The sequence below is a fragment of the Ceratotherium simum genome, chromosome 5 (assembly GCF_057802395.1).
Source record: "Ceratotherium simum simum isolate JZ-2026a chromosome 5, ASM5780239v1, whole genome shotgun sequence".
Classification (NCBI taxonomy): domain Eukaryota; kingdom Metazoa; phylum Chordata; class Mammalia; order Perissodactyla; family Rhinocerotidae; genus Ceratotherium; species Ceratotherium simum.
Window position 1 is genome coordinate 46,903,622 of NC_141904.1, and position 21,819 is coordinate 46,925,440.

Sequence of the window (21,819 nt, forward strand, 5' to 3'; positions counted from 1 at the left end):
TTCTAGTAGGAACATGTGGCTTTTACAATGAGGAAAAAAACTCATTAAAAATACAAGCAAAAAAATATACCTCAGAAAGGAGCTATCCAAAACAGGAATATGACCAACTTTCCTTAAGTTTGTAACCAAAATGCCATGACTGTCTCATCTTGAGACATCTGAGGGCCCCACTTGAGGCAGCAGTGAAGGTCTGGAAGTCTTCACAAAGGCAAGGCAGGGACCAGACCACCCAGCCGAGTGGATTTTAAAAGGGGCTTGGGAAGGGCACTGGCCCAGGCAGAGGAGAGGGTCCCACAAAAGCCCAGAGGGCTTTATTTTTAATTCTCTTTAATGTAAAAAGCAATTGAGTTTGGGCAACTGTGTGACCTTTTGTGGATCCTGAAGCCACAAAACTACATCTAGGTCACTAGTGTCACGAGTACGTGGGAAAAGCACTAAGGAACATCATTTCCCCAAGGAGGTGAAGCAATGGGGCTGAGTTTTCCTAAATGAAGGCCCAGGTCATATTTGTTTTCTTCTAGGTCCAGTTTTTAAGGTCCCAACCGCCAGAATTTGCTGTAAACCTCAGCAGGCCCCACATAAGGCCTACAAGAGGAAACCTGTGCACAGCACAGGGCGATCGGAGCTCTCATTTGGTCTTCTCATTATCACCTGCCACCTCAGACCACCAGAGACATCATTTAACAGCTCAGTCTTTCTCAAAGTTTGCCCGTCCAGTGTGACTCCATTTGCATAAGTCTCCTGGAAGGCTCATTTTCATCCAGGCAAGACCCCACCCACCCAGGGAGCCCATCTTTAAGAGCCAGAGACTGGCTGGGCCAGCCCGAGACTGAGGATTCTGTGACACAGGCACCTTCCAGTCTCTGCCTCAGACGTCTTTTTCTTTCTTTCTTTCTTTTTCTTTTTTTAAAGAATATGCTCTTCCAGGCTTATCTCCACAGATTTCAGAACTTCTTGTTATTAGTTCATAGTAAGGAATTTTGTTCTGTACAATTCTGGACAGGGAATTGGAAGGCCTGCTGGGACATTTTTGCCACTGCTGTCACACTTGCATTACTGAAAAACACGCCCCTCCCCCCCTTATACATCTCACAGGGATGCCTTGAAGCTTCCAAATTACTACAGCCTGGCAGACCAAAACTTATTGATGTTTTTCCTAATTTCCAAAGTAATACTTGTTCGTGATTTAAAAAAATAGAGATGAGAACATTAAAAGGGAAAAACCTACCTGCTGATTCTATCACCCAAAGATAAGTATTATTAACATTTTGGAGTATATTCTTACAGTCTTTTCTCTTTGTACATAGTAAGCTAAAAACACTTATAAAAATATATAGATCCATAAAAATGCTCATATGCTTCTAATATATATTCGGCCCTGTAGCGGAATCCATTTAAATCTGCGGGAGGGAGGCCTAATATGACTCCATCAACCATTCCCCTCAGTGGCTAGCCCAAACTTCTAGTACCTTCCTTGACCCCTACCCACTTCCTTTTCTATTTCAGAGAAAACTGAGGCTGCTCTTTTGCTCTGTATGCTTCTTCATATTCCTCATGTCCCTCCCCCCACCCCTGGATCCTCGGATACCCACTGTCTTAGAGGACGAGGGTCCCTCAGGGGCCCATACTATTACCTCTGAGCTTTTCCTTTGTGTTCTTAGCAGATTCACACTCTCCCTCTCCTTCACAGCTAAGTTTCTTGAAGTCGTGTGCGCTTGCTGTCTCTGCTCACCTCTCACTCTAGTTCACTGCTCTCTGACACCTGTCAACGCCCTGGTGTGCCTCCATACCAGGGAATCACTCTCACCAAGGCACTTAGCAACTCACTGAGGCCAAATCCAAAGGTCTATTCTTCGCAGTCATCTTCCTCAGGTTTCCTCACAGACCACCAGTCCCTCCTCCCCATCACTCTCTCCTACGGCTGCTCCACTCTCTCTAGGTCTCCTTCTGCCTCTGGGGCTGTGCCTCTTCCTCTCTCGTGTGATCCTGCCCATCCTGGACACCAGTGTTCCTCAGGGTTCCACCGCCAGCCCTCTTCTCTGCTCATACTGCATTCCCCGGACAGTCTTCCCCATCACCACTCAGTGGTAATGCTCCAACTGCTAGCTCCAACTCAGACCCCTCTTTTGGAGCTGCAGATATCTCTATCTGGTTGTTCACAAGGCATTAAAACAAAATAAAACCAACCCCCCAAATTTCAATATGCTAGAACTGAACCCATTACTTTCTCCCCAAATTGTCCCTCCTACTCTCCCTTCCTTGGCCCATGGCACATCCATCTACCCTGTCATCCAGGGTAGAAATCACTAGTCATCCCCAACTCTTCTAACGCTCTGTCTCGCACCCCCACCTACTCCACCAGGTTAATATGGTCCCAAGTTGTGCCTTGAATCCCATGTTCTCCCTTCCGTGCTACTCTCAAGGCCTTAGTTCAGCCCCATCATCATGCGCCCCAGATACTAGAGAATCTCCTGGTCTTCTTGCTTCCAGTCTCTCCCCTGCATCCTACAGCCCCACCTCTATCCTTTCTCCCCACTATTTCCCAGAGTAAACTTTTTAAAATGTGAATCTGATCATGTTATTCTCCTTGTCTAAAAGGCTTCACTGGCTCCCCAGAGAACTCACATGGCCCAGAGTTCAAGCTCCTGGGCAGGGCTCATGCAAGGCCACCACCAATCCAGTGTCACCTCCCTCCCTGGACAGTCCCGCCCTGTGGACTACCTGGAGTTTCCTACAAGCACCATGCTCTCAAGTCTTCCTCTTGTGCCCTTACAGACCCCATATTAGCACCTCCCCTCCAGCCTGCCAGGTACCTCCTTGCCTCTTGCACCCAAACCAACTCACTCAGAGATCACCTCCTCTGCCTTCTTCATAGTGGCCCCAGGCCACACCCGAGGCAGAACCCATCACTTGGCCTTTGTGCTACGATAGCTTATATTTGTCTTATAAAACCTATCATTTAATTACACACCCATCTCTCCTACGTGACTGTAAATTCCTGGAGGACAGAGACAATGTCTTTCAACTTGTAGCCCAGTGAATTGCCCAGGGCTTGGCGTACAGCAAGTATTCAATAAACCCAAGCTGAATAATAATGATGATACAACAGATATTTATTGAGGGCTTACATGCCAGGCACAGTTCCAAATGCTTTACTGTATTTTGTCAGTTAATTCTGACAATAAACCTATGAGGTAGAGACTACGCCATTCCTCATTTTATAGATGAGGGTAACTAAAGCAGAGAAGTTAGGCAACTTCCCAAGATCATATGACTAATAAGTGGCAGAACCAGGAATCAGATCCACGCAAGCCAAGTCTAGAACCTATGCCTCTGTCAGAAGACAACTTACATATTTATTAGATGTTTCTATTTAAGTGACTTGAGGAGGCTTCTTTTTATTGCCTTGATGCCATATTCATTCTCCTGCCAACAACTGTATCACCACGCTAACATAAGACCAAAACAGGCCCAGGACCATAAGGCCAGTTTCAATTAAGTTTCCAGGATAATTATGATGATGTAAAAAGGACACAATGGAAAGCAATGGAAACATGTTCCAAAGAAGCACCAATGATTCCACTGATTTTAAGCAACAAGGATGAAAACCTGCTTAAATTGTTTCAGGGGCCATGGGATCAAGGCATGTGCACACCTAGTGGTCTGAGCAGAAACTCTCCCTCTATTAGCTCTGCCGAGAACAGGGTGACCAGGCCCAGGTCTGTGTCACAAGGCCACCTGTCTCCTCCACAGAAAGGTAGTGTCACCGACTAGGTGCTCCAAGGAACTCAAGGGTGGGTTTGGAAGCATTTAACTGTTTTCCCAAATTGGTTTTTTCCCTTTTGTTATGTTAAGGAGATGCAACCACCAACCACCCTGAACCAGACCAAGCCTCACCACAAGAGCTACGCCCACGACCTTTGCCTTATTTTTAATGTTAAGATCTCTCCAGGAGGAGCTTAGGTCTCAATACCGTAACCTGCAGTGTATGTGGAAGGATGTTTTCCAACTGAGCCTGCCCAAGAGAATACCCACCTCTTCCTTGCAAACATTCATTCCCCATCTGATATAAAATGTCCTTGCTTCCCTTTGTTCAGGGACATCATGACTTTGGAATGATTCCTCATGGTCTCCTATTTGATGCAAATACACTTTACTCTGTGAGCAACTTCCACTGGTGTAGAGCCTTATTTAACTCGCCAGGAGGCGAACCCACTTGGGTTACCCACAGTAGGAGGTAGGTAATCCCCCAATTGGTCACCTTCCTCTCTCTGGAGCTAGAAAGACTTTCCAGTTGGTACTTATAAGTTACTGAGTGGCATGTATGAGAAGTTGCCTGGCACAAGGGAGGATGTAACACCTACTCAAGTGAACCCTGAGGCAAGTGTCCTGACCTAGGAATGTGCCAAGACCTCTGGGCAAGACGGGCGAGGCCCTTCTCTGGCTGCACCCAGCACGTAGCCTGTTACACGGTCCACTGCAGGAGAGCCCAGTGCTATTCCTCCTCTGTGTTCCTGTGAGCCCAACATCATGCTCCGTGCTACCGGCCTAAGCAAATACTTACTGCTTCTGTACACGGTTGTGCTCAATAAGGTCACTGAGAGAGGCTCCAGAAGGGAATACTAACTGCACGTTGAAGTGAGCCCTGCTCTTTCCACTGATGAGTTTTGGCAGCTGAAACTAAAATCGGTGGCCTGCAGTGGTCTGAGATAGTCATGCGAGGTCTGTTTATAGCCAGGTGTTCACAGGGTAGGATTCAAAGGGAGGGAGAGGCAGCGGCAGGCAGACAGATGAATTTTCTTTTCCTTAAAAATGGTTAAACTGAATCGATTTACATTCCTCCTTTTTGCAAATCTCAGGTTTGAGATAATTTACAATGACGTTAATAAATGATTAGGTCCAAAGAAAGGAGGAGCAAAAAAATGCTGATCAGAGGGTTTACACAATTGCTGTGACTGTGCAGTGCTTGGCTTTTGAGCTTCCTGGCAGCCAGGACAAAAAGAAACAAGCTATGTCTCTCAGCTGTAAGCTTCTTCTGGGACACAGACATTGTCGTAGATCTAAATTTTAAAGGGAATCCCTCAGGATTCTTGAGGGAGTTCACAGAATGAGGAATTAAAAATGTATTTGTAACTGGAAAAGGTGGTGAAATTGGAGGAGGGGGGAAAAGAGAGAGAGAGGTACCAAGATAAGGGTTTGAGTCCAGGTTTTCTTCAAGAGGCTGCCTCTTCTGGGCAGTGGAGCCACTCTAGACCTCTAAACATCTGAAGCATTTCAGGAACAAAGAAAGCTCCTTTGATGACATTATGCAACCTCAGAGCGGGCAAGGAGAGGGCATCCTGAGATCAAACACCAGTCTGACTTGGGCTCCTGCCCACGTCCATGCCGCCTCCAGGCCAGCCCACCTGCCAAGTGAGGCACCTGCCCCTCTGTCCCTCTGTCCCCTGCCCTCTCTTTATAGCCCTATCCCTTTTACCCCATTTCCCAAATGGGAGTTTTACCTCTGAGGGGGCTGCTTACACATTTCCCTCTTCCCTTTTCTGCTCAAGCTCTACATGGGCCCCATTTACTTCTGTGTTGGAGTAAATGTTTGCTCAATGGTCCAGAAAGCTGTGGTGGTTGCAATTGTTCCGATGTTACATTGAGAACAACAATTTCAGAGCTGGAAGTAGTACAGTAACTGTTTGGGGGAGACTATAAGAGATTTTTTCTTTTCTAATAATACTAACAAACCAAAATGATACACAATGCATACATTGTTATACATTATTTATAATCTTAGGATGTAAGTTTTTCTGAAAAATTTGTATGCAACATGAATTCTTGAGATTCAAACACGATCACCCTGTTAGGGAACTCTTTGCAATCCTGCAGTGATGCCCTTCTAAAAACATACTCTCCCTGCAGGGTTAACAAGGAACCCTAACTGATCTGCCTTCACTGTGAGATCTGGGCTCCCAACTCTGCCCCTTGGAAGCCCAGGGTGCCCCAGGGGCTCCCACCTCTGCAGCTCCACCTCTCTCTGTTTTACACACTGGGTTTTGCATCAGGTGTCATTTGCTGGGAGTGGAGAGAGGCAGGTGGCAGTATAAAGAGCCTGAGATGCGGCACATCTGTTGGACATACTTTGAGTTGCTCCCCTAAGTAATGGTAGAGATTTGACAAATGCTTCACTTTTTTGCTGTTTTCTTTGGGGCCACCAGCAAAAGACACCCATGAGAAGCTGACTGGCATTGGGATATAGTCTGGCTTCCCCTTATTTGGAACTGGAAGCTGAGCAACACACCACAGTGAGAATTATTCTCTCCAGACTGAGGGGGTCTCTGGAGAGGCCATGTGAGTCAATGTGGGGGTAACAGAACATACACAAGGGCAGCAAGAACGCCAGGATGGAAGGTTCTCTCACCCCTACTTAACATCCAGTTCCCTGATTCACATGCCCTCTAGAAATCAATGACCTCCACACTCCACTCTCTGATCCTGACTCTCCAGCAGCCCCAAACCTGGCTATCTACTGCCCATCTGATGTCTCTGCTTACATGTAATATAGACACAGTTTGGCCAGAACAAAAGCCTGATTTCTCTCCAAAATCTGTTCTCCCCAGATTCAATAAATGGTACCAGCGAGGGCCGGCCCCATGGCTTAGCGGTTAAGTGCTCGTGCTCCGCTGCTGGCGACCCAGGGTTTGGATTCTGGGCGCGCACCGACGCACCGCTTGTCCGGCCATGCTGAGGCCGCGTCCCACATACAGCAACTAGAAGGAGGTGCAACTATGACAGACAACTATCTACTGGGGCTTTGGGGGAAAAAAATAAATAAATAAAATTATAAAAAAAAAATGGTACCAGCGAATCTCCCTCCTCTATTCTGCCAGCTCTTCTGAATGGCGGTTCTCAGATCTGGCAGAACATGAGACACCTGGAAGTTTTAAAGCACCCCAGTACCCAGGGCTCCCCCTTGCCCAATTACAGTAGAATCTCTGGGGGTGGGGCCCAGGTATCAGCACTTTTTGAAAGCTCCCCAAAGGATTCTAATGTACAGCCAGGCTTGAGAATTGGTGGCTTAAAATAGACTCTAAATCCAACAGCTTCTCTCCAGCTTCACTGCTCCCACTGTGGTCTGAGCCACCACCATGGCTTGTATGGACCACTGCAATAACTCTCATCTTCCTGCTTTTACTTCTCTACCTCAAACCCCCATCACAAGCACAAGGCATTGTCTTTTTAAAAATCAGGTCACATCACGCCTCTCTAATGGCTGCCCACTGCATTTAGAATATAGACCAAAGTTCTCACGAGGCCTACAAAGCCCTGCCTGATCTGGCTTCTGCAGCCCTCTCCACCTCTTCTAGCTCCTCTTGCCCCGACTCACCATGCTTCGGTCACTCTGGTCTTAGTCCTGTTTCTCAAACATGCCAAGCACCCTCCTACCTCTGGGACTTTGTACCTACTCTCTCCTCTGCCTGGAATGCTCTGTCCTCAGATCTTCACCTGTCTGACTTGCAGCTTCACGTCATTCAGGTCTCAGCTCAAACGGCATCGCCTCAGAGAGGCCTTCTCAGATCTCCTTGATCCAAAGTAGTCCCCTTCGCCTCCCAAAAATCACATTATCTGGATCACTCTTTTGTGTAAAATCCTCAGGGGCTCTAGACCGTTCCCCATCATCCAACCCCTATCCTACTTCTTTGGCCCCCCACCCACGCCACCAACCCAGACCTATTCTCCTAAGTTCCCACCATTCCAAAGAACTCCTGGTTGCCTAGAGGAGCCACACTCCTGCATTCCTGTGACTTTGTGCATGCTGTTCCCTCTGCCTGGAATGTCGTCAATGTCTTCCTGCCCTACCACCCTCCACTTCCCCTGCCCACATGCACTGCTGACAAGGACTGGCTTGTCAGTCCTCCTCCAAGTAGTCACCCTGTGTAGATTGGTTAACATCCCCTCCCTTGTTCTTCCACAGCAACCCATGCTTCCTTCTGCCATAGCCTTCATCACACGGGGCTAGCCTCACCTGTCTTCTCCCCTAGATAGAGGGCACCTTGAGGGTAGGAATAGTGCCTAGGTCTTAGCAGACACTAAATTATAAGCTGAGCAAAATAATGTCTTTTACTTCTGTATCCCCAATAGTAAGAAAATCACAAAAATTTCTGAATAAACCCTTAACTTGTTTCTAGTATGATCAAGTTGATGCTACTGGGAAAACTCTTTCACATCCTTATGTTTTGAGGCACTTACAATCATAACCATGTACTTCATTTCCTTCAGGTGACAGCTGTTCAATGATCCCACAAGTGGCACTAACACCAGGCCAACAGGCCCCTGCCTGCCGGTGTGTCTCCCCAGGCATGTGCAGGAAAAGAGGCGCTGTCTGGACTGGCTGCTGACATGTACTTGAGCTGGGAAAGCTGCTTTCCCTTGGCACGGACTAACAATCCACCATCTGAGCCAGTAGGAAATGGAGCCCTTCGAGAAGGGAACTAGTGCAGGACCCACATCTTTACTGCGCCTTCCCTGGGGCTCACAGAAATGAAATCTGTGTGGCCAGTACCACTGCCATTAGCAGCGCTTTCCCTTTCTTAATTTAAACACACTCGTCCCATATACTGAAACAATTAAGCCACATGAGGTCTTTACCTGTCTTGCTTTTCCCATACAAGATAATGAACAGGAACAGAGGATTTAATACCAGGGTACACAACATTCAATAGCCACTTGCACAGCTTGGTATATTTAGCTACGTCATCGGCAGAATACCACTGCTTTACCCACAGATATTCACCAAAAGGAACTTGCTGCAGCCTGAAACAGGCTTGTCCAGCTTTTTAGGAAAAGATGAGCTTTGCCCAAACAAAGTGAAGGCCATTTCTGTGCAGGTTCCTGGAATTGGATAGGCTTTAATTTCAAATGCACCTAGCTCCAGTGCTGTCTTTGCTGGGAAGCCCCACCCTGACCCAACCCCACAGCATGCTTTCCCTCCAATCATCTGGCCATAGTCTCCATGTTACCTGACTATACCTTTCTAAATAGAGGCTAGGTTTCCCCTAGGCCAAACCTCTCCCATAGCAGGCTCAATTAATGTATATACCAACGTACACATATTATCATTCAACCAAGACAAGCAGTCTGTGGCACAGATGGTGTCCCCTCAGTGAGGCCAAGTCCACTTTCCCACCCCAGCCCTGGCGCTCCTGTTCTCCACATTCCCAAGGTCTGGGGGAACATGCAGGCTGCGGCCATGCCAGGGCCAGAGGAGGAGAGTGTGGGCGGGTCAAAACAAGCCCAGACATACTCACGGGGTCCGTCAGCATGGCCCGGCAGTGGGAAGCCAGGGCCAAGAAGGCCAGCAGGTTGAACACAATTCCATTGATGATGCTGTACACGTAGTCTCGGGATGGAATCAGCATAACAAAGAGGACCACAAACTCCGCATAGAGGACCAGAAACCAGGTGACAATGGCACAGGCAATGCCACAACCATCCCGGATAAACCACATGGTTCCCACAGCACTGGGGTGGGGAGGTGGGACGCACTTCTCCGGCTGGAGGTATTCTGGCTTCCGCTCAATGTTTCGGAAGTGGTGGGCGGGGATAAGCATCATAAGCTATTCTGTCCATACTGGCATCTGGAAGAGAGAGGAAAGAACCCAGAAATTTGGTGTTGTCTTGTCATCAAGGAGACTTGACAAAATTACCTTTCCAAAGTAAGTCATGAGTATCTATGTGTGAACCTCTTGCAGAAAAGCTGCCTAAACCTTCTGTTCATTTAAAATGTGAGTTCTCTTCCCTGGTCCTGAGAGTTAACTTAGCCTTTGTGAAATGGGGCCACCTTGCTCAAAGCCTTCACATGACAGATAATGAAAAGACAGCCTTCAAAGGGCAAACGCCTTGCCCAAGGTCAGCCAGGGTGGTGGCAGCACACACAGCAACCAACTTAGAGGTGGGACTAGAACCTACGATTCCTCTTTGACAGAGGATCTACTGGGCAGACAGTGTCTCAACAGATACATTCAAATTTTGACCTAAAACACAAAGGGGCAAGGGGCGGAGTACCAAGCCCTCTGGGAAAACTCTCTTCAGCAGTAACACTGCTGCCTCTGCACCATGGACAAACCCAGAGACAGATGTTGAGGCTGTGGGATTAACAAGGATGAGTAGGAGGAAAATAGTGGTTACCTGGGACTAGCGTTAAGCTGCAACCATTAAGACATTATAACTTACTGCACTGTGTGAGCTGATGATAAAGGCAAAACAGTCCCTAGGATGGGGAAAGTTCCTGAAACAAGCCAGCCTTGTCAGTCCTATGGCCAAAATGGTTTATTTTCCAGAGACAAGAGGCTCTCTGAGTTCTGCTCTCCTTGTGGGTGATGGGGCAAACTGTAGAAATGTTGGACAATGAGTCCAAAGATGTTTCCCCACACCTGGCTGTGCGACTCTGTGAGTTTTTGGCTCCCAACCTGTGAAAACACCCACATTCCAGCACCAGCCACCTCCTCACAGGTTGGTGTGAGGGTCAAGGGAGCTCCTGATGAATGCTGTAGACTGTAACACTCTGTACACGTCACAGACGGCACACACGTGTTCTCTCTAGGAAAGACATCCATTCCTTCAGAAACAAGCGCTGAGCAACGCACCCTTTCTTCCCAACAGCTGCAGCTCGAGTCTTTGGAGACAGCAATGAAATAACTAAGAATCAATAACTAAAGCCTATCTGTCCACAGCATGCAATGCCAGACACAGCGAGCTCAGATTTACCTCCTCTATTTCTTTATCTTAAACTCTGTGGCCTTTTGCATCATCAATCAGGTTTCTCAGCAACTCTGATGGTTCAAGTTCACCATTAGATGTAGGTGCTGTGATAAAGCCACCCATAGCACAGTCTACAGCACAGCAAGTGACATTTCAGTCTGCCGAGAACTCAAATCACTTCATAATAGAGGAAATCACTCAAAAGCAGCCCTGGCTATGTATGTTTTTCTGAAGACTGTGGCTCTAAAGGGCAAGGGCAAGCTTTCAAAGGCTGAGTTGGGTTCTCCTCACCCTTTTGCCCAATGTTCCTTCTTCTTCCACTGCCCTCACCCCCAACAAAGAAAGGGCACCTACACTGAATACAGTACAGTCATGAAAAGTAAGGATGTGTCCAAAAAGCTAAGAGGGCAGAGCAGGAACTACTACTCAAAACGACATATTCTAGAGTCAAAAGTTGCACAGACTAATAATGCAAGAATAAGACCAGGGACTCCCCTCCCAGGGCGGCAGAGAGTTAACGGCTGACAGGCAGTTAAAGGTGTGCTGTGGGCTAGTCCAAAGGAACATGGACCCAACAAATACTGAGTGACTACCACATGCTGGGCACACTGTGTTGGGACCTAGAGAACAAGAAGCATGGCACATGTGGAATAACCCATCCCAAGTACCGTAAAAGTGGTGGTTCTTGATGGTCTATCAACTAGAAGTTTCTAATAAAGCAACCCTGTGCTCTCCAGAAGGCAGTGGCATTTAGTGCTGCCAGTGACACCCTAGAGGCATTAAAAGATATAGGGACACCTTCTGAAGCACCAACCAGAAGGATAGCAAGAGACTGCAGATCAGGGATGTCTGGGACCTGACCTATGCCCAGCAAATTCTAAAATTCCAAACTCTGTTCAACTAAAACCAAACAAACAAAAAGATGAAAACCCACAATGATTCAAAAGCTCAACAATTGACAACCTCCAAATGTAAGTGTTCTCTTGGGTTTTCCTGCTGCCATACAGATTTGTATATACGTATACCACCTATGTTCCCACTATCACTATTTAAGCTCTAACCAATAAAGTTTTATTGGACCACAGTCACACCATTAGATTGCATATTGTCTATGTCTGCTTTTGCATTATAATGGCAGAGTTGACTAGCTGTGACAGAGACAGTATGATCCAGTATGACCCACAAGCCTAAAGTACTTACTCTCTGGCTCATTACAGAGGTTTCCTGACCCCTAGTTCTAGGCACCTCTTAACCACCAAATAAATGACTGAGATCTATCTCGACTCCTGCTTCCCCTGAAGAACAGCTTGTGGTGGCGGAGATGGTCAGTTACAACTCACCAGCCCACCCCTGTCTGCTGTAGCATAACCTCCATCATCTGCAGAGGGTCATCTCATCACAACCTGTGGGCTCCACCAAACCATTCTTCAATGATCATAAATGGTATGGTTTTCAGAAAAGAATGATCACTGAAAATAAGTCTGAGAGCAATGCTCCTGTTTAGATACTTCCAGTGATTAAATTATGTCCCCAGTATATTCAGAGTAGTTGATTGTATTCTAGCCTCTGACAATTGCTCATGCTTGATTGTACATACGGCAATGACTTGACTAAACTAGAGTTATGTTTCATATGTGGGGTTTTACTGAGAATAAGCCCTTCCATATAAATAAATTTCCCAGGTAACTGTAACTTGCTCCTAAGCAGAAACATACTTTAAAGATTTGGATGGTTAAGATGGAAATCTTAAAAATAAAAGCAAAACCAAAATTAAAAAAAAAGATATTATAGCCATTCCTGTCTTAAGTACAATTATTATCCATTTCTTTGGAATGAGATAGAGTCATTACTAGGAACATCAGTTACTGGAGTGTGTTAGGTAATGATGTCCTCAGGGGTACAGAGATTCACTGGGCTCTCGGCCTCACACCAGCTGGTCTGTTCAGACTATTATAATTGTAATTCCAGCATCTCCTTTGTATGGTTCTTTGTCTTCCTCCTCCATTCCTGGCTACTGTCATTTCTGTGTCTCTAGTTACCAGTCCTCCCAACATACTTTCTATTTACTACTGTTAATTGGCTGTTGGCTAGAAAAGCAAATAAAACTAAATCTTGTTAGATTGGTTTATAAAAGAAGGGTACTCATTTTAGGTTATAGGTCTTTAGGGAAGACTTGCTCTGCTCTCCCACCATACAGCTCTTGAGGGCTGCAAGCCCTGTCTTTTCATTAGCCCAGTGCCTGGCACGTAGTAGTCACTTACTTCATGTGTTCATTACACGAATGCATGAGTAAAAGGCATGAGCTTTGTGAACCCAGGCTCACCTCTTGGAGGACCTGTCTGCTTACTTTCAGTGGCCATATTCTAGATGGTGAAGGGTGCACCAGATAGGACCAGGAAGAAGGTGGACTGGGACTCTTACTCAAGTAATCAGAATGTTCTATCCTCGAACAATGAGGGACCAAAGAGTGTACAGATTTTCCCATTGCCCCTCACTGGTGAGTGAGAGCCTGTGATCTGGGAAAGGACTCAGCCAAGGGTGCACCTGGCAGAGCTAGACACTAAGTGTTGAACTGAAGAGCACGTTTCAATCCACACTTTAGAGTTTCAAAATATCCCAATCAAAACCAAGCGAGGCATACTACTATAAAAAGTTTACTTGGCCCCCAGCCCCACCAAAACAATGGAAGTAGCTTTCCAATAAGGATTTGTTCGTTAAATTAGCCAAACGAAAATCTGAGAAATATGGGGAAAAACCCACGCTGAAACGAACTGTAGACATTTCCTTCACTCTGTCCCTAACAACAATACTGACAATACTGGCAACAATACTGGCAAATACTGACCTCTTTTCCTTTTCTATTTTGAATTAGGGAAACTCCAATCCTTGGGGTTGAGCAGTGACTCTTTGCCAAGGACCCACTCCCCACTCGAGTCCTTGCTTGAGAGGAGTTGGGGCAGAACTGGTTGCTTGGGCGTCTGGCGCAGGTACACGAGGAGGCTGGTGGGTCCCAGAACCCTCAGTACCACCCCTGCCGGACACCTCATACCCTCCTCCAGCCCCCCCCGCCCCGGCACCCCATTCCCTTGCCCTATTTGCTCTTGAAGACTTCTCTCTTCAATTCAACTCAACTCAAAGACATTCATGGAGCAGCCACTAAATGCAAGGAACTGTGCAGGGGGCTCACACATAAGGGATGATGAGTACAATAATGTGTCTGTGCTGCCCTGTTCAGCCCTGCCATTCCCCTCTCCCAGCTCCCAGTCTGGTAAGACTAATCTTATTTGCTTTTTTCTACTAACCTGCAAGTCCCATTTTGTTTAGTTTTGTAGCTTGGTATCTGACATGAGTATGTGCTCAACTCAATAGTTCTTGAGTGAATGGATACATAAACCAGACAGACACACTCCACAATAATCCTAACACATAGGTGACTAATGAACAGCACAACAGAGGGGCAGTACCCCAAACAAACAAAACCCCCCACAAAACCAGAAGTGAGATAAATAGACTTTTTCATGGCAAGGACTTCTGAAGGGGCGGGATCTGAGCAGGGCATGGAGCCAGGTGAAGTGTATTGCTTAGATAAGGGCAAGGGGGTGGGTAGACCTGCCAGGGCCAGTGGTGGCGCTGGTGGGGGCTGGATGTCCAGGGCTGTGTGCATGCACATGAGTGTGTACATATGCGGGCTTTGTTGGGAATGGGGTGGGGGAGGATAACTGGAAATGAAACTTTAAAGGTAGGGAGAAGGTTATGTTTTACAAGGCCTCAAATTTCATGATGTGTTGGGACTTCACCCTGGAGGTAATGGTGAGCAACTATAGTTTCTGAGGAAAGTTGTGAGAGGACCATATTCATGCTACAGTAAGGCCACTCTGGCAGTGACAGGCAAGACAGACAAGAGGACTCAGTCCAGAGGCCAAGGAGCCCAGGGAGGCACTAAGGCAACAGGCCTGAGTCCCAGTTTGGTGGAACTGAGGTTTTTCTTCCTCTAAGTAGCTACCAGTTTTCCAAAGAAAGATCGAGAACAACGATCATTTTGCAATTTTAATTATAGTACTCTACATTGTACTTTTTTGGTCAAAGGTTTTGTAGCATTAAAAAGAGTTGGCTTTTCCATATGTTAGTAATCCATGTCCAAAGTAATTATTCTTTCCACTTGACAGAGGAATGCACTGAGGCCCAGAAAGATGAAGGGACTAAGCCCTGGGGCTAAGGAAGTCATTGGAGAAAAAGATTCACAGCATCAGAGAAGTTCTGGAGCTCCCTAGAGCTAGAGATCCTGATTAGAAAGATGCAGTGTCAGAATGACAATCTGAGCTCTATGGGGGGCAGTATGTCCTGTCATAAGTCTAAGGAAATCATCTACTCTTCCTTCTTAGAGTTTCAGAAGCCAAAACCAAGAAATGACTCAAATTAGAGCTAATTTTCTAAAAAAACCCCACTGCTTCTGGTCCAGAGAATTGCCTCCAGATCCATCTATGGATAACAGACATGCTTCACGATGCCTGACCACAAGTGGGTCCTTCCACTAACCCAGACAGCCAGACACAAATGTATTTAGTGAAATGCAGTCTGGGGTCCTATGAGCCCAAGGGGCTGGGGTGCTGGGTCGCCTTTGGGGTATACCACTTATGACTCAATTCCCAAGCTCCTATCCACGGCTTGGCAACTCAAAGGGTTTGAAAATGGTGATGCTAATGCCAAGCTCACAGGCCCCAAGGCTGGATGCCTGGCCAAATGTTGACTATTAGTGATGGGCAGAATCCAGCTATAGTGTCTGTAGTTAATTATCATTTGTTGAATAGGGGGCAAATACTTATAAATCCATCACCTGGCCTAAGAAAACTGACCCAAAGCCTATACTTTATGAACAGGGGCTAAAGGCATGACCAGCACATAAAACATAAAAGTTCTGCACTGGATGTATCAGAGTGCCAAAACTCCACTGTTCTCAATTCAACGAGTGTCCCAAGAACACCAGATCCTCTCAGACTGCCAACAAGTTCTACTTCACCTGCTTTCATGAGACAAGATCCTATACTGAAGTCATGGAATAGTTCAGCTAGATCTAAAACCAAATCCTTAAAGGCATCTCAAAGTACCTTGTGAAGATTATTTTCCTAAACCACACCCACCCACATCCTCACATCCACACATGCATTCATGCACAGCATACAGCAGATCTTGGGACTGTATAGATTAAAGTAGCATTTACAAAGGACAATGAACCCAGACACTAAGGCTTGTAGGAAATATCTGTACACAGACTGGTTTAACAAACTCAAAATCAGTTGCAATTATTTTCTCTTGGCTTAGAGATAAGGTTTATCCAAATATATATATAAAAAAAATTAAAGGATTAAACCTTCTAGGTCCCTACTAGTAAGAACTATATCGTTGAAACTCAATTTCATCAACTCCTTAGCAGATGTCACAAACATCAGCAAGGTAGTAGAAACTCATAAATAGGAAGCTTTTAACTTAGGTCAAAATTTGTTTCAGGTGACTATTTAAAATTTTAATAAATCTAGTATTATGCTGGACTGCTATTGGGGACTGGGCTGGCATCCTCTTGAACTTGTCCTAAACATTGAATTCTCACCTAACCTAATTTTTAGCACAGTTAAATAACTCAGTCTACCCTTAAACTATCACTTAAAAGGTCCACTGAAAGAAGGTAACATCTTTTCTGATATTTCCATCATAATTCTCAACTGAAATTCATCTTAATGAGTATATCAATACCTTCTATGGTTTAAATCCTACTGTCTTAAGAATATGGTGTTTGCCTCTTTTAGAACTTCTCACATTTTAGAGTGATAGACTTCAAGTCTAAAAGTATTCACAAGCCAGCCCTGCAACTTCAAAGATGAATAAATGGTCCATGCCCTAGAAGCTTTAGAAATGAATCTGATCAAGCAGAAAATTAATTTATCTGGGCTACAATTTTCTTAATTTAATTTGTGTAAGGATTTAAAAGGATTGTAAATTTTATACCCATTTTTAGATGAAACTCAGAAAAACAAAGAATGAATCATGAATCACTATGTTTGAAATATTTCATGAAAAACTAGAATGAGTCACTAAACTTTTTCCAAAAGGTAAGGGTGTGCCTTTCCAAAGGAAAGGTGACTTATCTTCTACAACACACCCTGCCAGCTAAGGAAGGTGTCCAGACAGGCAGAGCACCCTGGCCTGTTCCATGAGATCTTTACCAACAAGTCTACATTGTTTCTGCCTCTACAGGAGGGTCTGTCTCCCTCTGCCTGTCTCTTGCTTCTGTCATACTCAACCTTCAATAAAAAAATTAAAAAAAGAAAAAAAGTAAAATATTGCACCCCCAAACCAAACCCTATACACACCAAAGTACACTGAAGGAACCAGGAAGTGGTCAGTAAGGTAAATTTACCTTCTTGCCTCATAACTGGCCACCTTCTTATAAAACCCACTCATGCACACACTCAAACTCCTAACAATGGGTCTCCATTTCAGAAAAAAGTTTAGGATTTTAGCTGAGAGAGCCAAAAGTTCCTCCACTTATTAAAACTGACTATTGTACTACAACTGGCTAGTTTACCATCTCCTGGCTTTCTAGATCTATTAAAAAAATACACACTCAAATATGTGATGACATAATATAGGTCACAAATGTTGGGGATCAGTAGAAACTACTCGTTTGAGTAACACATTCTACTTTCCCTTTTTATGGGTATGCTTTATCATATGTTGCAACAATGAGAAAAATTAATGAGACAACTTGAAAACAAGACCACACATAAGATTAACTGGTAAAAAAAATCACTACTTGGGGCTGGGTAGCTTAGCGGTTAAGTGTGCACGCTCCACTACAGCAGCCCGAGGGTTCGCAGGTTCGCATCCTGGGTGCGCACTGACGCACCGCTTGTCAAGCCATGCTGTGGTGGCGTCCCATATAAAGTAGAGGAAGATGGCATGGATGTTAGCCCAGGGCCAGCCTTCCTCGGCAAAAAGAAGAGGATTGGTATGGATGTTATCTCAGGGCTGATCTTCCTCGCGGAAAAAAAAAAAGAGAGAAAGAAAATGAAACCCTAAGTAAATAGAACAAAAGAGATAGAAATCAATAAAAATAGAAAGCAAAAAAAACAAAAGAGAAAAATCAAAAAAAAAAAAAAAAAAGGGGGGCCCAGCCCCGTGGCTTAGCGGTTAAGTGCGTGCGCTCTGCTGCTGGCGGCCTGGGTTCGAGTCCCTGGCGCGCACCGACGCACCGCTTCTCCCGCCATGCTGGGGCCGCGTCCCACATGCAGCAACTAGAAGGATGTGCAGCTATGACATACAACTATCTACTTGGGCTTTGGGGAAAAAATAAATAAAATTATAAAAAAAAAAATCACTACTTGAGTCAGAATTTTAAAGCTGGAAGAAACCTTAAAGACCATCTAATAGATTTTAGTCAAACTCCTCTGTTTTACAGATGAGGAAATCAAAGCCCACTTGAGATTGTGTCTAAAACATATGTTTTAGACAAAACATATGGTGCTGTCTACAGGAATAGAGATGGGCACTGACATTAACTGAATGCCTGTTATGATTGAGGACTTATATAAAGTAGTTCGTTTTAATTCTTACAATAACCCGGCACAGTAGCTTTTATTATTCATTGTATAGACGGAAAGAGGCACAGAGGTTTGGGTAATATTCCCAAAGTCATATAAAGTGAGGGAGTGGTAAAGCCAGGATTCAAAGCCAGCTCTGCTTGCCACCAGAGACCCCATTTAGAGCACAGCACATGGCTTTTTTTTTCTTTTGCAAGAGGGGGATGGGAGGAATAGCCAAGCAGGAAACACAAGTTCTGCTTCCTCCTCCCTCACACACATTTGATGGACCTGAGAAGTCACTTCAACTCAGCTTTAACGTCTTCATCTCTGAAGTGAGCAGGAAGGGCTAGATCTCTAAGCTCTGCGACTCTTTTTAAAAACCCAAGAAATGGACCCTAAGCAGACTTTCCTTCCACTAGCTCCTGGGAGCCTATAATACCCATTCTTTTTTTAAAAAGAGCATTCTTTCTTCTGTGAGTCATTTTACTTGTGGTGGCTGTCTCTTTAATGGAGCATGACACCCACTAGCATGACACCTCACACACTTGGCCATCGAAAACACAGCCTTTCTGCAAGACACTCTAGGGCCTAGCTGACCTCTTCCAAACTCTAGTCCAGCCTGTCCTACACATGCGTGAAGAAATGAAGCTCAAAGAGTCAGCTGATCTTCCATAAAATGTTTAGGGAGTTGGCTAACTTCCTTTCTAGGTCTAACGGATGGTAACTACTAGTTGCTTATGCTGCCATCTTCCTGCATTAACTCCTCTTTCCAGAAAGTCTGCAACCCAGCAGGAAAATCTTTATAAAGGCAACAATATATTACTGATCTAGCTACTCAATTACTATTTGTCAATGAGTGTGATACTACTCTCATAGTATCTGGAACCCTTTGTAACCAGGTGCACGACCTCATTTGGCACTGAACTGCCTTCTGGTCTCTGTCAGGGCAGGTTCCAAGATGGGCATATTGACTGCGGTTGCCACAGTGTGGGGCATGCTGATTGTACAGGGCGGCCTTGACCCTTACTGAGTGTCTACTACTTGCCAGGCACTAGGCTGTACGCTCACTTTCTCACCCTCTTTTTGAGATGAGGAAACTGAGGCAAGGAGAGATTTGCCTAAATTCATATTTCTAGCAAGCAGTGGAGACAGGATACACTCCTAAGCCTGCTCTCATTACAGAGCCTACTTTGAACTACTCACTACAACCATTCATTTTGCCCAATATCTAGAATACAAAAAGGGGAGGGGTGCTGATGTTTCCACGAGTGACCTGGGTTACTTACAGTTTGACTCTCTTGCCCACACATGGTTATGCAGAGATAGTGGGTGGGCCACAAGCAGTGGTGTTCAGAGGCCACAGGCCTGAACTTAAGCATTTTATACTCTAAAGTGGGGCCTTGGCTGAACACCAGCCAACATTTAGAAGACTGATCCTGCCTTAACCCAGGAAGCAGGAGGGCCATGAAGCTTCAGTCAGGAGAGTCACCTTAAAATTGAGTCCCTAAAATCTGCTTCTGCTGGGAAACACTTCCTGTGGCACCAAATTCTAGCAGGCTGCTTTTTCTGAGAGAAAGCCCACCCACACTAGGCAGAGACCAACCAGCAAAGGTTGCCACCTGAGGGTGTTGAAAATGGCATCTGGCCCCACATTGTGCCATGTGCAGACATGTAGCCACTGTGACATCACCCAGCTAAGAGGCTGGCTTTTTTAGAGACTAAAAGCAAAAGGGCTTGGAGGGCTCGGAAAGAGCCAGGGAAGAGGAGAGAACAACTATCGCAACTGCACCAGGCTTCAAGAATGGGAGCCACTTAGCTTGCAGGTCTCTGCTGATCCCACTTATCCTAGGCACTATAAGTGGCAATGCAAGAGCACAGCTTTGGGAGGAACGTGGCTGTAGTGTGCTCTACGAGTCCAAAGCCCCTGCCTACCAGGTGACGGGCTCTCTGGCACCTGTTAGAGGGCTTTGGAGATAGACGGGAGGCTAGCACTAAATGGAATGAAGACTGGGCCTGGAGTTAAGAGGCCAGAATTCCACTTCCAGTCCTGCCGCTCGCCAACCTCATAATTTCCGGACAGACAGTTACCCTCCCTGAGCCTCAGTGTCCTCATCTATCAAACAAGAGGGAAGACTGAGCTAACTGCTAACATCCCTCGCAGGGCTGAGATTCTGAATCCTCTGTTCTCAGGAACAAATTAAACATTTCCTTTGTTAATTTTTTGGATTTTATATTTTAACCAAAAGCATCCCTTAACTTCTTTTTCCCATTCTTTGTTAATATTCAAAAAGAAACCCACCACTTAGCAATTTTCCTGAGCATGCTCAGTTTCTTCAGTCAAGTATGGCATGTAATTACCATTTCCTTTCATTCATTCATTTAATTGTTTTCAGAGAGGAAAAAGCACTATCAAAATACATCAAATATTACGAAGTGGTAAAAGAGGGAAGTCTTAAAATTCAAAGTTAAACATGACCGTTTTTCAATGTTTAAATATTTATATATCCAGGATCTATTCTGAATTTTACAACCTGGTAAGATATGTATTTTAGGGTAAATTGAGGCTTAGAGAGGTTAACTGACTTGCTCAAAGTCACCAAGCAAGTTAGCGACAAAGCCCAGATCTTTGGAATAGACACCCAATAGTCTTTCCACCATAGATCATTATCTTCCTAACCAACCTGCCTTTCTGAATTCTCTGCTACTCTTTCTTGGTTTAGCAATGCACACTTTGTACATAACAAAGTTAAAACTAATTGCAACAGAACTGTGGCCAGAACTATACTTGTCCCACTAGGCTCATTTTCCTAAGGTGAAAAACTGATCCTACCCAAAGGCATTCCATCTCCACTGACCCTGAAGAGGAGACACTCACGTCTTAGGTAGCTAAGAAAATCCAAATCTCTCCATACCAGGAAAGTTACAGTTTGGAGGAACCATGAAAAGATGGAGTTTGCCTGATATTTCCTGGCATTTCCTGGATGAAAGACTGAATTAGGTGTGACATGCAACGGAGGCCTTCTCACCTTCAGTCGAGAGCCAGGAATGACCTAGCCGTTTGCCTCTGGAATCTGCTTCTGAACAGGAAGGTAAATGATTAAAAAATGCAAAAACAGGAAGAAACTAGAGGCAGCATGGCATTAGCCTCTCCCCCTGCCCCCAACAGGTCAATATCAAGACACTACCCCTCCATTTCTGCTTCACACTCTGTTACTTTCTATGGCTATCAGGGTGTGTATGTGTGTTTAAATACTTCCAGATTTGCTAATGAGGATATGTGATCTCCTTTTCTTACACACGCCCTAATGAGACACAGGAAGCACCCCGCCACTCTTTGAAAATGAAACACATATGAAGACCCTTCCTCTGAGTGGGAATAAGCTTACCCATGTATTTCTATCAATTTTTCTATCACTGTAATCCCAAATTATAATTTCTAGAACAGCAAGACAGACACAGACCTGCTGGCCAGACTATCACAGGTTTTTTAATATCC

At 45.2% G+C, this 21,819-nt stretch overlaps 1 protein-coding gene across 4 annotated transcripts in view; it reads right to left on the reverse strand.

The window, feature by feature from the left end:
- ZDHHC3 (zDHHC palmitoyltransferase 3) overlaps positions 1-21,819 on the reverse strand; it is a 58,623-nt gene that overhangs the window by 33,053 nt on the left and 3,751 nt on the right. For all 4 annotated transcript variants that reach the window (XM_014791242.2, XM_014791234.2, XM_004419593.3 and 1 more), the window contains exon 2: positions 9,294-9,623. In XM_014791242.2, the coding sequence (XP_014646728.1) occupies positions 9,294-9,599 (306 nt within the window). In that variant the 5' untranslated portion in view covers positions 9,600-9,623. The remainder of the gene's footprint in view (positions 1-9,293; positions 9,624-21,819) is intronic.